Source organism: Electrona antarctica, assembly GCF_951216825.1.
Source record: "Electrona antarctica genome assembly, chromosome: 7".
Lineage (NCBI taxonomy): Eukaryota > Metazoa > Chordata > Actinopteri > Myctophiformes > Myctophidae > Electrona > Electrona antarctica.
In genome coordinates this window covers 27,656,124-27,672,903 of record NC_136812.1, presented here as the reverse complement: position 1 = coordinate 27,672,903, position 16,780 = coordinate 27,656,124, and the positions used below count along the sequence as shown (strand labels likewise).

The 16,780-nt window shown below is 43.1% G+C and overlaps 1 protein-coding gene across 2 annotated transcripts in view; it reads left to right on the top strand.

Moving 5' to 3' along the window:
• The window catches only part of cachd1 (cache domain containing 1), a 106,201-nt gene that overhangs the window by 23,959 nt on the left and 65,462 nt on the right, over nt 1-16,780 (top strand). For both annotated transcript variants that reach the window (XM_079504937.1, XM_079504936.1), the window contains exon 2: nt 16,132-16,194. In XM_079504937.1, the coding sequence (XP_079361063.1) occupies nt 16,132-16,194 (63 nt within the window). The remainder of the gene's footprint in view (nt 1-16,131; nt 16,195-16,780) is intronic.

Here is a 16,780-nt window from a genome sequence, read left to right as displayed (position 1 = left end):
TAATTTGGAGTTATAGTTCTGTTAGGTTGTGTTTACATTTGCGCTGTGTCACAGCTTCAATACGTCACCAGTCTCGCGTTGATCCCGCCTCTAGCGGCTGCATATCGCTTCGATCAGCATGTGAGTACATCGTCTCTGCCCGAGAGAGACCAGATGGGACAGGAGGAGGAACAACATATACATTTTGAAATCGTAATTAATTCGACATAGATGCCACTCAATTGTCTTTTATGGTAAATGTATTTAATTGAATGAACGCATATTACAAAATTGATGTGCAGGTGCTTGTTTCCCGTTTCCTACAAACGGAAAAGGAATAATTTCTGTAGAACCCTCCCCCCGCCCCCCCAACCCTCCCCCCACCCCCCCTTGCTTTCTCTGTCTCTCATTCCAGCCGTCGTCTCTTTGACCCTGTCCTTCTGCCTATCAGCATAGTTCTTCTCTCACACATTCTCTCTCATCCTTCTCACATTCTCTCTGTGTCGAGTGAAAGCATTCAGTATGAGGTTTTGGCTCCAGCGGGTCGTACCACCAGGGTGTGACTTGGACTGTTGGAGCCTGAGGCAGTGGTGGGTTGGCATGGGCCTGGCACCGGGCCCTAAAGTACTGGGGCCCCATCCAGGCAATATGAGACTGTCTGAGACACAGTCGACTGATTTCAAATACAGTCTGCCAAACGATGCTAGTCTGAATTTACCGCCTCCTACCATCCACAATCATCACTTTCATCATTTATGCAGTCTTTTGCATTAGCCAGACATGCAATATACATTAGTTTGCTTGAACATTTGACCCTCAAACTAAAGAGTCAGATTTTTAGCATAGGGGACTTAGGGAGTCAGGGACGTGAATACATTCTGTTTTTGACACAGAATGCGTTAATAGAAGTGCCCAGGTAGCAGGTAGGTATGCGGCTTTGATCTGCCATCGGAACATTTTCACCTCAGGTCTACTTTAACAGCAAGTTGTTATTCCCATAATGCACCAGGAGGCTCACACTACTCTCACTGTTGCTGTCAGATGAAAAGTGTTCAGGAACTTAGAAAATATTTTTCCTCCATTGAAACTCATGCACAATAGTATCATACTTGGACATAACTTACATTGCTGTTTAATTCTGGTTGTGGTGAAAGTGTTATGAGTAGGATGGAGTTCTGGTTGGGGGGGGGGGGGGGGGAATTTAGCATTTCCAATTAGTTCTGCATGATTAGTGCAGGGCTGCTCAGGACTGCAGCTCCATTTAATGACTTAACCACCTTGACATCAAAGAGCCTTGTGTTAAAGCATGCTAACCTAATGACCCACCCTCACTCGCCACCCACCCACCCACCTAAATGCACACATAACTGTAAAAGGGCAGTTTAGAAGAGGTGAGGCCAGGATTATTGCACATGACCTTTGAACTAAGAATGACATGATAACAGTGACATCACTACCTCCCATCCTTGGGACAGACGGTAGGACTGCAGGACCTTCTTACTGGAGCCTGACCGATATATCGGTTTGGCCGATATTATGTGATTTATTTTTATTTTTTGGCAATTCCAACGCTGGTATCTGTATTGGACCCAGGAATCTGGCTTCATGCAGGATCTACTTCTTAAACAACAAAACATGAAACAATCTGGAACTTATTATCTGTTTTATTTTTTTACTTTGTTTAACAAGATTAATTGCTTGGCAATAATAACCAAAATACTGCTTACTACCACAAGTTGTGTTTGTTATTGCTTGGCCACACTAGTTTATGGAACATTCTTTAGGAAACATTAGAATCCTTATTTGTCTTTTTTTATAACTGTCATTGTATATTCTTTCACGATTTTGATTATGGATACATGGATAATGCAAGATAAATGGTTTGAAGGAAGAAGGGAAAAAGGGTTTGTTCAAATATTGGGACATGACTGATTTCAATGGCTCGACTCGGAAGGGCTGAACAATATATTGTTATCATGTTACTTATTATCTAAATATGGACATGCAAAAGGCAGCAATATGGACAATATCAATAAGATGGATATGGATAAGCGAATGCAGGTGACGTGCAACATCTGTCTGTCAATGTCTCGCCATATGATCTTCATGGTGACACTGCATGTGTCCAACACACCTGACACAACATGTGGACATTTCTCAATTCTAAGATGCATCGCATATGTGGATGATTCTGCTCAACTCGGTGACATTACATCGATTATAACAATTCATGTTCAAATTACTTCTGGGAAGAGAGCAGTGTCGCATTGAACTGTGCACAAACATTACTACTTATGCTAGGCTTACGCCGGGGCTCCACCGGACACGTTGCGTCTCCGTCGCGTGCGTCAAAAAACGAACCGGGGCGATTTTAATGCAGTCACGCAACGCAACGCAGGCAGTGGAGCCACCCTTCATTGATTAGAAAGGGAACATTCCCTGACGGTGACGGAGACGCGACGCTGACGCGCCCGGTGGAGCCCCGGTGTTACGTAGCCTTAACATTGATGGTTTGCTCTGTAGTATGTGTGTGATGAGAACAATGATTGAGATTCACTTTATTTTTAGATTTGTTTTCATGACTATTTCATTCACTTGTTAGATCAGAGCTTAAGATTCAAAACGGACTTGAAGTTTCAAAACACTTATTTCAGGCAAGCGGTGTACATTGCTGCTAAAAAAAATAAATTTAATCTTGGATGACTTTGATCTAACCTTTTTATACTTTAGATTTTTAAATGCAGAAAACAGTAATCCTTAACTATAGCATGTTTCTTATTAGAAAAAGTAAGCCAATCTCGTCAGTAAACTGGATTGTGCTGCTCTGCATTCTGTGGTTAACCAGGGCTGTTTTTCTCATTAGTCACTTGACGTCCCTTAATGGCCCTTGTGTCAGAAGTTCAGAACATCTCTGTGACTTAGTGTTTGGATGCATACAGCAATGTCGATGAAGTCGCTGTACGTTTCAATGAAACATAAACCAAAGGGTTTCCTTGATCCAGTGTTCACCCTAGCCCCTGATAGTGTGGGTGGTAGCTGTCACGTTGGACACGTGCCTTTGCCTTTTCTTCTTTTGTGGTTTTTGCCTTTTGTGTGTGTGTGTGTGTGTGTGTGGGGGGGGGGGAGTGAGAGAGAAAACGGTGGGACAGACTAGTGCTCTGGCGACGATCAAGTGTTTGGACAGATATCTCGTGTTATAGCGATCTAAAGATGCGTCCCAACTCCCAACTCAAATGCCCCTTTGCTCGGTCGGGCAACCCGGAAGCAAACTCCACCTGACCGCAAGTTTTATGTACCTGCCACGGTGAGATCGTGGATCTCAGTCCTGCAATAGCACTGCCCCTCCTATCTCTATCTCTATATCTCTCTCTCTCTCTCTCGGGATATGGAGCGTCGGCGTATGGAGCGTCGGCGTATGGAGCGTAACATGGCGCATTAGTTTATAAAGACTATAATGGTCACTCTGAGCTATCTTCCATCGTTAACTAAAGGCAGATTAAGATTAATTCTTTCAAATAGCCTACTTAAAATCAAACTGTGCACCGGTTGGTCATGATTGTGTGGCAGACCGCCACACAATCATGCATATAGGGGAAATACTGTTGATCACACCGTGTATCAAGCAGGTTCTGGATCTGCTAAGTGCCACTTGGCTTCTAAAGTAGCTATTATTGCTGGTCTCTCCCTGTTCCATGCATGCACTCCCTTTCTCTTCCCCCTCACCTCTGCCCCCTCTCCATTCATCCTGTCCTCCCCTCTCCCCTCCCTACCCCTCTCTCTCTCTCTCCTCATTTCTCTCACATGTGGAAAGCATTATATCCTGTCTGGTGGAGAGGGAGAACAAACATCACAGGCTGGAGGCTGAGAGGAGGGGGGGTTTGGGGGTCGTTGAAATGTTAGGATCTACCCAGTAGTGACCATACCAACCCCCCTGCCATCTCCCCCTTTCTCTCTCTCTCTGTGTGTGTGTGTGTGTGTGTGTGTGTGTGTGTGTGTGTGTGTGTGTGTGTGTGTGTGTGTGTGTGTGTGTGTGTGTGTGTGTGTGTGTGTGTGTGTGTGTGTGTGTGTGTGTGTGTGTGTGTGTGTGTGTGTGTGTGTGTGTGGACATTTTGCATGCTGTAAAGCATTTTGGGGTGTGGTAGGGGTTATTAGGGGATGCATGTCTCAGTTTATTATGCTTCACACGTTGTGATCTTGTAGATTTGCTATTTATGGAAATGAATAAAAACATAAAATCGGGCGAGTATGTCATAAATGTCTAATCCCGAGTTCGATTCCCGCTCGGGACGCTGTGGGCGCTGTGGGCGTGTCTTCTCCTCCGCGTCATCGGCGCCCATACCCGAGGCGGGGTTGGCGAAAGGGCCTTTCTGTGTGGAGTTTCCATGTTCTCCCCGTGTCCCCTAGGGTAGGTACCCCCACAAAAAACATGCAGTAATCCTGGTCTCTAAACTGCCTCCCCCTGGCCAGCCGGGGCGCCTGATGGAGGGGAAAGAAACTGGTTGGAATAACGTGTTCCTTCCACGCGCTACGTCCAACCAGGGAAACTCCCCCCTGTCAGGTGTAAAGGAGCCACTTGGACACTCATGCATGAAGGAAGCATGAGTTCAAGTCCGTTGCTCTCCCCAGGTTGGCGGATGGTGTGTAGAGCCCAGGATCACATTAGATAATTGACACAGGTGTGAAAAATGGGTTACAAAATCGTGGGATAAAAATTATTCAATAAATGTGTAATATAGTGGCGCACAGGGAATTATTTTGCCCATGTGGTACCCCTCCTCCCCCAAATAATAAATAAATACTTTAATCTGTTCTAATGTCCGTCCATTTTCAAACGCGTATCCGTAGTCTGGTCGCGGGGGCAACAGCTCCACCAGAGAGCTCCAGACTTCCCTCTCCAGAGCAACATTAGTGACTTCCTCCTGGGGGATCCCGAGATGTTCCAAGGCCAGTGAGTCGATGTAATCCCTCCATCTGCGCCTTGGTCTGCCCCGGGGTCTCCTCCCAGTGGGACGTGCATCGAGGACCTCCCTAGGGAGACGCCCGAGAGGCATCCTAACCAGATGCCCGAACCACCTAAGCGGGCTCCTTTCCAGGCGAAGGAGCAGTGGCTCTACTCCGAGTCTCTCCCGTGTGACTGAACTTCTCACCCGATCTCTAAGGGAGATGCCAGCCACCCGTCTGAGAAAAGTCATTTCGGCCACTTGTATTCGCGACCTTATTCTTTCGGTCATGACCCACACTTCATGACCATAGGTGAGAGTAGGAACGAAGATTGCTTGGTAGACAGAGAGCTTTGCCTTCTGGCTCAACTTTCTTTTCGTCACAACAGTGCAGTACAGCGACAGCAATACCACTCCGATTCTCTGGCTGATCTCGTACTGTAGACTTGTGTTGAACATGGTTTGCACTCCAGCTTTGGGTTTGAAGGAGAAACGTAGGCTCTTGTCCTGTAATCTATCTTCATGGTGAACTCATTGTCCCTGCTGCTGTAATTTTATGGGACGCCTCATCATCAGTGATGGTAGGGGCACAACACAATTCAAGTACACAGTAAAATCCAGTGGGGCTGTGTGCCTGATCTAACTCTGCGAGTGTACACATTTGTACTCTCATTTGTACACTCGCAGAGTTACAAATGGATACATGAACACTGATTTTGCTGTGTAAACTGGGCCTAGTACACAATAGCTCAAAGCATCAGTTTGGGTCACAAGATATTTTGAAAAATGGGGGGCCCCCGAGGGAAGATTTAAAAATCGTTGCTGTCATGTGGATGTTTTTAAGTTGCTCCACATTGAAAAGCCATCATAAATATGATGGTTTTTCCACATAGTATCATGTGGTCAGTGTTAGTAGCCATTGTGTCCCAAAGGGCTCAGAATGGCCTCTTGTTTTATGGGCTTGCCAGTGTTAAGCAAACCCACACACATGGTTACTCTGGTAACAGACTGAAACTACCACTCAAACAGGCATAATTCTGTGGATCTAGCCCTTTATAATTAGCTATACATACTAGTATGCTACTTCCAATTCATGCATTTGTAGACTATTCAAGTATATGGAATTGCTGTGGTTGAAACCATCTGATGGTTGCTTTGGCTTCAGTGTCCTTTTAGAAACCATTTGATGCTGAATAACTTCTTGTGTACCAGCAGTAAGGAGTATTTGTGTTCAGTTAAACTAAGCGACATTGAACTTTGGCAGAGTATTGCATGTTTGTTGTTTACTTTTCAAAAGAAGCATGCAAGATAAATTGCACAGGGAACTGGTTAATGGTAAGATTTCTTCTTATGGAGCAGGAATTACAGGGAGAGAAAACGGTGAAACAAAAACATGGATACTTCACTGCCTCTTTGGACTGGAGTGCCTAAAAAGGTTGAAGCCACTTCAACATTTCATGCAGCGACGAGGATTAGGCGACAGTTTGCATCATGTCGCAATGCTGGCTTCCATTGAAAATTACTTGTAGCCTGTTGCTTTGTCTCCGGTAGTGAGAACACCATTTCACACGCAGATGTTATAGACCATTGTTTCTACTTGGGGGCATATGAAGGGCTGGATGGAATGGCTTTGTGGTTTTGAAAGTAATATAAACTTTAAGATAGTTCATTCAGGACTGTCGGTCAGAATTGACAACTTAAAGGAGAATTCCATACTAAAAGGCTTGCTTACCTTTCTTTGTAGTTGTTACGTCCCCACCAAAGAGGTCCAGGTGTTATTTTGTGCAAAAGCTCCTTATTGGCTATTTCCCCTACCATAAGCCCTAAATGAATTGCATTGAATTGAATGGGAATTGAATGGGGCTATGGGGTGTTGTGCTAATTCGCTTATTTCCATCGCTCAAAATTATTCTTTTTTTGTATATATCCTCTCTTCATAATGTAAATAATATCCCAAGCGGCACACTTTACTACTTATTTCGATGGAAATAAGCGAATTAGCACAACACCCCATAGCCCCATTCAATTCAATGCAATTCATTGAGGGCTTATGGTAGGGGAAATAGCCAATAAGGAGTTTATGCACAAAAAAACACCTGGACCTCTTTGGTGGGGACATAACGACTACAAAGAAAGCCTTCTAGCATGGAATTCTCCTTCAAGGGTCATAGGCCAGTCCACACCAATGCAACTACTTGCAACCATTATCATCAATGTTTAATGGTAGTTGTAAGGAGTTGTATTAAAACTGTTGTTGTTGCAAGGAGTTGCGCCTAGTATAGTTGCAGTGTTGCGATCTGGCCTTTTATATTGAGCAAAATTATATATATTTTTACAATATTTTAGTTTGGCTGCATGAATGCCCAGATACACTTATTACACATGCACAAAAAAGACACACTAACAGACATACACAGAAAACAAAACTGAAGTAGGCTAAAATAGATGTACTCGTGTTGAAAGCCCTTAGACAGGGCCGTTTTGTGTTCTGTGTATGCTAGTACTAGAAACAGACACAAGCACTGGGTGTGTGGGCAGGGTATGTGGAGCCATAGCCTCAGGTTGTATATTGGTTAGAGTCACCAAATTAAATTGACCCTCTGAACCTCCTAAATGCTACAGCAAGCAGTTGGCAGACACAGCCCGCCAGCCATTTAATTAGCCGCCCAGCTCTACGGTTAGGTGGAAATGGAGCCTCACTCAATTAGCTGGGATTTGATTTGTCTGTGTTTGTGCAGTCAGTTTTCAGAGATCTGTGTTTCTGTCATGATCACAACCTTGTTTATTTAGGATGTCTGCCATACCTGCAGTGTATCTGCATGCCCGATTGCGAGCCATGTGGATTATATAAAAAAAAGGCAGCGATGGACATCAAGCTGGTTGACAAGAGGCCAAAGCATGGGTGAATGGTTATGAAATCTAGCGTAGAGTTGTATCTCAATTTGCAGCCTGAAGCCTGATTTATACCTAGTTGCGTGCCCGTGTTTCACATCGAAAATAGCCGATATACAAGTTCATAACGCCGCAGGCCATTTCTTTAATGCTAGATCAGTGTGCAACAAAGTATAAATCATGCATGAGATTTGGGTTAAAAAGTGAAAGCGAAAGCACTTTCCACTATTTGTATCACTACCCAGTCTGTGGTGATATAAGCAAAATAGAAAACCATCTTTACAGAGGTGGGGAAAATAATGAGAATTGAACTAAATGGAAGAGCTATTTGTCTAGTTTATTAGCCAACATTGGTTATATAGTGTACAGCATTTCAGTGACCTAAAGGCACAAGAGATGTATTCTTTTTCTGTTGAACAAAATGGAAACAATCTATTTCTCACCTTCTCTCTCTCTGTCTCTCTGCTTTGTAGCCCTCAGAAAAAATGATATTGGAGAATTGTCAGGTGGAGCGCTGGGGATGGAAATGAATCTGTGGAAAACAAAACACGCACGCACGCACGCACGCACGCACGCACGCACGCACGCAGTCACACACAGTCACACACAGTACAGCTCTTCAGTAGTACAATGAGCAGAGATGTTGGGAGGGAGAAAACAGGGGATGATCTACTGAGAGATGGAGAAATGTGTGCAGCATGGTAGGAAGCGGCAATAGTTGTCCCAGGTGTTTTCAGCATTTAAACTGTTTTTGTTTGTATGGAACCCTAGCCTGGGTTCCAGCCTGATTTGCTGCGTTCCGTGGATCTGAAAATGTCATTTTGCAACTCAGTCTGGACTGTCTCCTAATCTCCAAGGAGGCGGGATATGAAAGGTTGAAATGGAACCGTGGCTTCTGAGTGATTGGTCTGTGGTGCGGGTTGAGGAAAAACACCAGTTTGACATTGTATCAATGTGCACTGTGCAGCTACTGCCTGGCACCCAGGCTAAAGGCAGGGTTGCCTGTCAGCCTATGAACAGCTGCAGGACACAACAAACCTGAGGTTTGCATCTGAAACGTGCACATACGAGTGACACTTAAAATATTGATAGATAAAATCAATTGTTTAGTTAACACAAATCTGCCTGCCTCAAGCATCATGTTCCAAGGGAAGAACAAACCTTACAGTATTTTGGAACGATTCACTTGTGGTTGGTACCATTGCCTTAACGGAAGATCAGTGTTCTGGATCATTTAATTTGGCAACGAGTACGACTGATCGGGTCATTTTGAGTGAAAATCGACCAATTTAAATCGGATTGGAGCATCACTGACACTAATTCATGCTATGCACACCTGTATGCATGATATACACACCTGGTCCCATGTGCACAAATTGCTGACATGATTATACGATTAACAGCTTGCACTTAGAGAGCTAGGTGTCTAGCTCTCTAACTATAAGCTGTTAACTTAACACACACACAACAACATAGAGCTTTGCATCATTTGAGGTGTGACCCACCCAAGTGATGCTCCCATTATGCTGTCCAGTGGGTTCAAAGGTAGTCCCTGGACAACTGATCAACAAGCCCTGAAGACGGGATTAATTGTGTGCGTGCGTGCGTGTGTGCGTGCGTGCATGTGTGTGCGTGCGTGCGTGTGCACTCTCTCCGTTCCAATGTGAAATTGCTATGGCTCACGGCTCTGCCCTGGCCTTTGAAGATGGATGAATTGCTAATAGGTTTAAGCCCCCCCCTCTCATGCTCTGTAACTCCTCTACCTCCCTCTGTCTCACTCCCTTCTTCTCTCTCGCTGGTGCAAGTTTTTCCTCCTTCCTTATCTCTCTTTCTCCCCTCCCTTCTTTCCTGCTGATACATTTTTCCTTTGTATGCTACCATCTTTCACGTCCCATTTCCCACACACACACACACACACACACACACACACACACACACACACACACATGTAATTCATTGAAGCTCATTCTGGGGCAGTTATCATAGGTCATCTTCTTTCACCATCAGGAATTTCTCCTTTTCTTAAGGAGACTTGAGAAGAAAAGAGTAACTTAAAAGGTAAAGTGCCTCTTGCCGTAGTTTACCACATTCCCAATAGGGCCAGACGGAGATCTCCAAGAAAGAGGCACAATTAATTGGCTTTTATGCCCGTTTCTGTGTGAGTGTTCTTGCGATTCGTGGTGTGGGCTCTGCAGAATTCTTGGTTCTTAGTTTAAACACTTTTTATTGCACTACTGCCTTTTTTGTAGCCCTTATACTGTAGGTGGGTTACGCCTGATTTATACTTAGTTTCATGCCGGAGTCACGTGCCTACAATAGCTGCTCTAGAAGCTCATTCAGTACATTGAGAGCTTGTACTGTAGATCGCCTATTTTCAGCGCGCAACTCTGATGCATAACTACATTTAAATAAAGTATTACAGGGGAGAGGGAACGAGATGTCAGGTACTCATAAGAACTATATTGATATGCTTATTTATTAGCTATTATTAATATTATTAATACGTTAATGTCTCCACCAGCCAAAGGCATAGGAAGAGTATGTTTTGCACTCCGTCCGTCCGTCTATGCACACACACTCCCTGCATGCCAACGACGAACCTCTGCCCCAATTCTTCCACAATGGCCTGTAATAGCGCCGCCATGAGGCCGCTTTTCTTTACATTACTCGTACAGATTTTATCCATACATTACGCAAATCGGTATACACTTGACTGACTCTACAGTCATGTGATCAATATGGACCTTTCCGCTTCCCCATATTCCATCCCCATTGACTAAGATTTCCTTCCAAAGTTTGCAGGATTTGTCTATTTCCAACAAAATGCCACAAATCATTAACACGGTGTGCGATTTCCATGAAATTATGCACACACTTTCCCACCAGGCCGAGGAAGAAATGCCACATCTGCCGGTTATAGCGCCACCATGAGGCCAATTTTAGCAAAACACATTTCTGCACATTACTCGTACACATTTGATCCATACATCAAGCAAATCGGTATACACTATCTCCATAGTCATGTGATCAACACTCATCTGTCCGCTTTCCCATATTCCATCACGATTGGCTAAGATTACCTTCCAAAGTTTGCAGGATTGGTCCATTTTGAACAAAATGTCTCAAATCTTGAGCATGTGAGTTCCGTGAAATTATGCACACACATTCCCACTGGTTATTATTATTATTATTAGTCTTAGGTCTGTTCAGGACTTCTTGCGCATTATCTTGAATGAAAGGAGGTGTTGCTCCATATTTGCAGCACAATGGTGGTAAGTCCTTCTCTAGCAGCTCTTTGAAGGATTGGAATTACTTTTCTAAAACATGCTAAAAGCTTCTTGACCCAATATCTCAGCATCTAAAACACAAGTGCTTTATTTGAATGGACTCAGGGTCAGACATGCTTCTTAGAAATCATAGGATGAAGTTGAGCTGGGGTTTAGCCATTCCTGCCAGCCACTCATCTGTGGTTAAGGATTAACCCAGAGAAAGTCAGATTTAATAACTGGCCTAATGGGACCCACCTCAGTGCTCTAAGATCAAGGGACAGGGCCTGGCTAATTACCTTTAAGGTCAATGTTCCAACAAGTTGCCTATTTAGAATACATGGGCCTTATAAGAACATTAGGGTATATAAAGATGCCGAAATGGAGGTTGGAGTGAGGTCTGAATGAAGTAGGCTATTCAGACAAAAACGTTTCCAGAAACAATGTACTCTCAATGTACTCTAAAAATAATTTGGGCTAATGACAATGTTCAAAAGTCTAACCTTAAGGAAAATACAGTGTAGGTACTAGGTAGCCTAAGTGGCCTCTGTTTTGTAGCTGATGGATTACAGTAGTCTGTTACACTGTACTAGACGTCGAGCACTGTGGGTATGGACATGTGGCTCAAAAATCCATGGGGGGTGTGTGTGTGCGCGTGTGTGCATGCACGAGTGTATGACTATGGGTCAGGAGAGGCCACAAGTCCATGGTGGCCCAGGCAGCCTTAGGCCTCTCAGGTTTCAGAGCCAGGCATTCCTCCTCGGCTGCCGTGTAGCTGTGAAAACCACAAGAGCTGTTCCAACAACAAACAGGGAAAAGACAGCTAAGCTACAGCTAATTAGGTGTGGGAGTTTTCAGCTTGTTTTAGTTTACCTTTCTCTTTTTTCCAGGACACAAAATCCCATTCATTTTGCCAATGGAAGTTGTTTTCCTCTCTCTCTCTTTTTCTTGGCTTTCTTTCCCATTATTTTTCTCTCTTCACACATTCCTGATCACATGTTTGCTGTGAAGCAGTTGCCATTCTGTTTGTGTGCTCAGTGCTACATTGTGTTTATTTGAGAACTCCCTTCCACTGAGGTGGGCGCAGAATGGTAAACTGTGCGGCTACATTTGTGTTTTTGTAAATAACTCTGAGGAAGTATTGGGTGGCTATATGTCTATTAGTAGTAACGGTAAAATAATAATAAAATAAACTATAAAGAAATATAAAGTCCTGAATATTAATATGAATAGTGTAATAAAAGTATGATGAATAAAGGGATGTTTGGCCCATTAAGATAATAAACAAAAGATTTTGAATTTCTTAATAAACCAGATCAGTATATTGGCTACAACAGCAGTGAGAACGGCCGCTAAGCGCTAACATGTCATATAATTATCACAGGAAAGGGAATGTCCTCATTCCACTCTAACTTATCTTGAAATATGAATTCAAAGGAGCGCTTCATTGGCTTCCTCGTTGAGTGAATGAAGAATTGAATCTACTAGTCCGTTCTGAATATATGAACACCAAATGATGTACAGTGTGGGACTGTGGGTAATGCAATGTAATACTGATAGGGAGGGAATTGTTAACAGATCTTGGGAAGTTGGGTTGGGTTGGTTGGTACACAAAAGTAGGCTAATGTCATTATGTAAGATGGACGGACGGACGGACGCCTGTATGTATTTTACCATTGTATTTTACCGACGGCACCTTTAGGCTAAAAGTACGTGTGCATCACAGTGATATGAACTATGATATGAACTTTATTTGTATAGCGCTTTTCAAAACATAGTTCCAAAGTGCTGCACAGAGCAAGATCAAGAACAGACAGACTTTCCTAGTATTAATAGATAAATAAATCTCTTCATTCTCTTCTAGATTTTTGTAAGAGTTGTTGGCCATTTGTCTATTACTATATTCCTTCATTGAGGTAACATATCGGTCTGTATATCTCGTTCGCCAACAACTCCTATAATGACACAAACACACATAAAAAACAGCACATCGCGGTCTGAACGAGCCGCGTTTGAACACACACACACACACACACACACACACACACACACCATGAAGCAGTGGAAGAATGCAGAGCAAGAGAAACAGAGAGAGGGGAGATAGAAATACACGGTGACATGCATCTAATCAAATTCTAGTGAAGCAGGGACCCATTTGTAAACTTTTTCAAAATGATGATCGGAACAGAGGATCATACTCACTGCTGTTCAGGGGCAGAGCTGGTTGGAGAGCTGGAAGGGGGTCTGGGTAAGAGTACACAGACTGGTGTTCTGACCTCACCGGGTACTGGTGACTCAGGGGCAGAGCTGGTTTGCGAGCTGGAAGGGGGTCTGATGAGGAGTACATGGAGTACGCCAGCTGATGTCCTGGGCTCACTTGACTCTCACATGTCACAGTTTGAAAGCATGTACAGTCAGTACTACATCGATATTACACAGTTTGATGGTTTGACTATTATCCTTGAAAATGTGGGATTAGTCACAAGAATCAAGATCCTAGGTGGTCTAGAACCTGCATTTGTAATATACCGGCCATTTGGCGGCCATTTGGAAAATGGCCGCCAAATGGCCGTCATTTTACGTCACCACGGGACAAATCTGCGATGGCCCTATAGCCAAAAATGTTACTTATGGCATGCTCTAACTGTGTGCCAAATTTCATTTATCGTAAAGTGCACGATTCCATAAATTCTGCCTGTAGGGCCTCCGCTAATGTGCTGCCCTCACCATGTCTGTCTTTAATTTGTTTAACAACAACAAATACCTTTCAAGAAGGGCTTTGCCTATAACCATGGGCTTTGCTTATGTTTGGGAAGAGCCATCTTGGCGTGACAAGTCAAGTCTCCCCTTGATTATGTTGCATGAGTCACTGCTTTGTTTTATTTTTATACTGTTCCACTGAAGAGGGCGAGGGTTGTGCTATGGCAACAAAATAGAGGTCTAATGCAAGTGAACTTCAGGTTAGCTCGATGCTATGCATTCTGGGCAATTTCAGCCCCTCTGGAATGCTTCTGACAATAGGTGTGGACAAGCAGTGGGAACCGAGTGCAACATGGAACCAAGGAACAGTGGGGAATGTCACGGTGAAACACCTACCTACCTTCTGCCTAAAGCCTGATTTAAATACTAAATCGTACAATTTTGAAAATAGTCAATATATAACCTCTCAATGCAGTGCATGCATGATGTGTTGTGAGCTTGTAGATCTGCTATTTTCAGTGTGTGACATTGTCGTACGACAATAAATACATTTGGCATAACACTGTAAGCAAACATTAGTTTTATGGTGGTTGTACCTGGCACGAAGCACTGCTCCCTATGTTTGGGAAGTAAGGGTGTATGTGTGCGAGTAGTCAATGGCACCCCCGAGACCAGCTGTGTAAAGGTTGTGTGTGTGGGTTGGGGGGTGCGTGCGTGCGTGCGTGCGTGCATACGTGGTTCTGTAAACAAACAGTTAAGGTGTGTGTTGTTGTTGAATGTTGTTGTTTTTCTGGCCTCATGTCACAAATGGTCAATTTCTTACTTAACATATAATGCAAATGAGGGGCATTTAAACATTCTTTCAGGCTAGAAGCCAAATGGCGAAATCTTGAACCAGTCCCAGGAAAATCTATTTCCCCTCTTGTCATGCTATTGGACATGGTCAGCAATCCATTTAGGTTTAGATGTATAGTTCTAGAAACAGTTTTAAGCTGATTTAAATCATCGTGGTTCCACCTTTGCGGTATCAGGTTTTTATTTTGGCACTTGGTTGGCTGATATAAATAGTTTGGTCAATATAACCCAGCTTATTCACAGACCATTGCCATTCAAGGCTGTTTATGCTGTATCTCATCATTGCCCTTCTAATTCTATGAGGTACAAAACAAACTACAAATATATGTATAGAACATTTTTAATTTACAGCTACGCTGTGCTTCTATGTGAAACATGAAAAAAGAAAAACAACATCAAAGTACTCAAACTACGGGAGATCTGATTCTGGTGACACATTTGTTTGATAGTGTTGTTTGGTGTCAATAGTGATTATTCTCGTCGGATGAATAACATATCTGTAATTTATTTAGTAGACATTCTTTGCAAAGGTAACGTGAGAAGGTTCAATTTCACTTTTATCCAAAAATACATGGGCATGTATGCTATGGACAAAATAAAAGGAGGATTCTGTCCGTTCGGAGCTATGCAAATCACACCTGTGACTGTGCCTTAATTCATTTTGACCTTGCAGGCAAGGTTTTACCAACTGAGGCAAAGAGGTTTTTATACAGCAGAGCTACCATTATGTACCGTATGGTGAACGCGTAGCCAAATATACTGTATTCATTTTTAGATATGTATGCGCAAAAACATCAATGTCTTAAATAATACCAATATTCAACTCAGCACAGCTTGCTAACTAAGGAGTGCATTCATTACTCTTGCATGCTATACATGCATTTCTTAGTTCTATAGGAATCTAATATGTTTCTTGACAAAACACCATGTTTGTTTATTCTCTGAGTGATAAATGGGAACAAAATGGCTCGCAAATATGTGCATAATCGCAAAAGAACTGAAGAAATTATATGAACTTACACAGTATCACACAGTATCTGAGCTATGGCTGGGTATTGCTAAAATCTCGCACTTTCGCAGTGTGATACTTATTTCGATAGAGAGTTCACACATATACAATATGTATTCTTTCTAAACATTCTGAATGCACATTCCTGCAGTCCAAAAATTCATGAGTCAGAAATGGAAATGCATTTCCATATATTTGCTATTGCAGGTCCTACAGGTCGAAAGGGGTTCCAGGGTGTCCCCAGCTAAATGATGGATATAGTAAGGAACCAAATGAACCTTTTACGGGTCTGCAACTCTGAGAGTGTGCAAATTCGGTTCCGTTTGCTCACTCTCTGAGATAAAAATCATATCGGATGAGCTTAGTGTACATAATGCTGGGCCTCTTTGAAATGAAATAGGTTGAGAATCACCGGATTAAATTACATCATGATGTTTTAAGTAACCTTGTTCTCTCTCTCACTGTCTTTCCTTTGCTGCTCTCTCTACAGAGGATCTTCAACTCATTTGTATACACTGAGAAGACATCCAATGGAGAGACAGAAGTGCAGCAGGTGAGTCACAAAGTGTGTGTGTGTGTGTGTGTGTGTGTGTGTGTGTGTGTGTGTGTGTGTGTGTGTGTGTGTGTGTGTGTGTGTGTGTGTGTGTGTGTGTGTGTGTGTGTGTGTGTGTGTGTGTGTGTGTGTGTGTGTGTGTGTGTGTGTGTGTGTGTGTGTGTGTGTGTGTGTGTGTGTGTCACACATCTGTCATTTAGTTATAGTGTGCTTCTGTGTCCATGTCTATTCAGCTGCAATTAACACATCTTTTTTACAAGCATGCACGCACACACACACAACCAGCCAATGCAGCCATAAGAGAAATACTGGGTCTATTAAAATTCTATGGCTGCTGTCTCATTGGCTTTGAAGTTCTCTCTGTGTTTTTACTCCTCTCTTGCCTGTTTCACAACATCAGAACTGAGATGTACAGGATGAGGCGGAAAGGAGAGAATGCTAGTCTTAGCAGTGGAAACACTTTTGTGAGATATTGTTGCATCATGTTTCTCCACAAATATTATACACCGATGCCAAATTAAATCCATTGGTTCATTTTAAGATTATTATTTTAGTGACTTAATTGCCACATGGTGAGCATCACCAT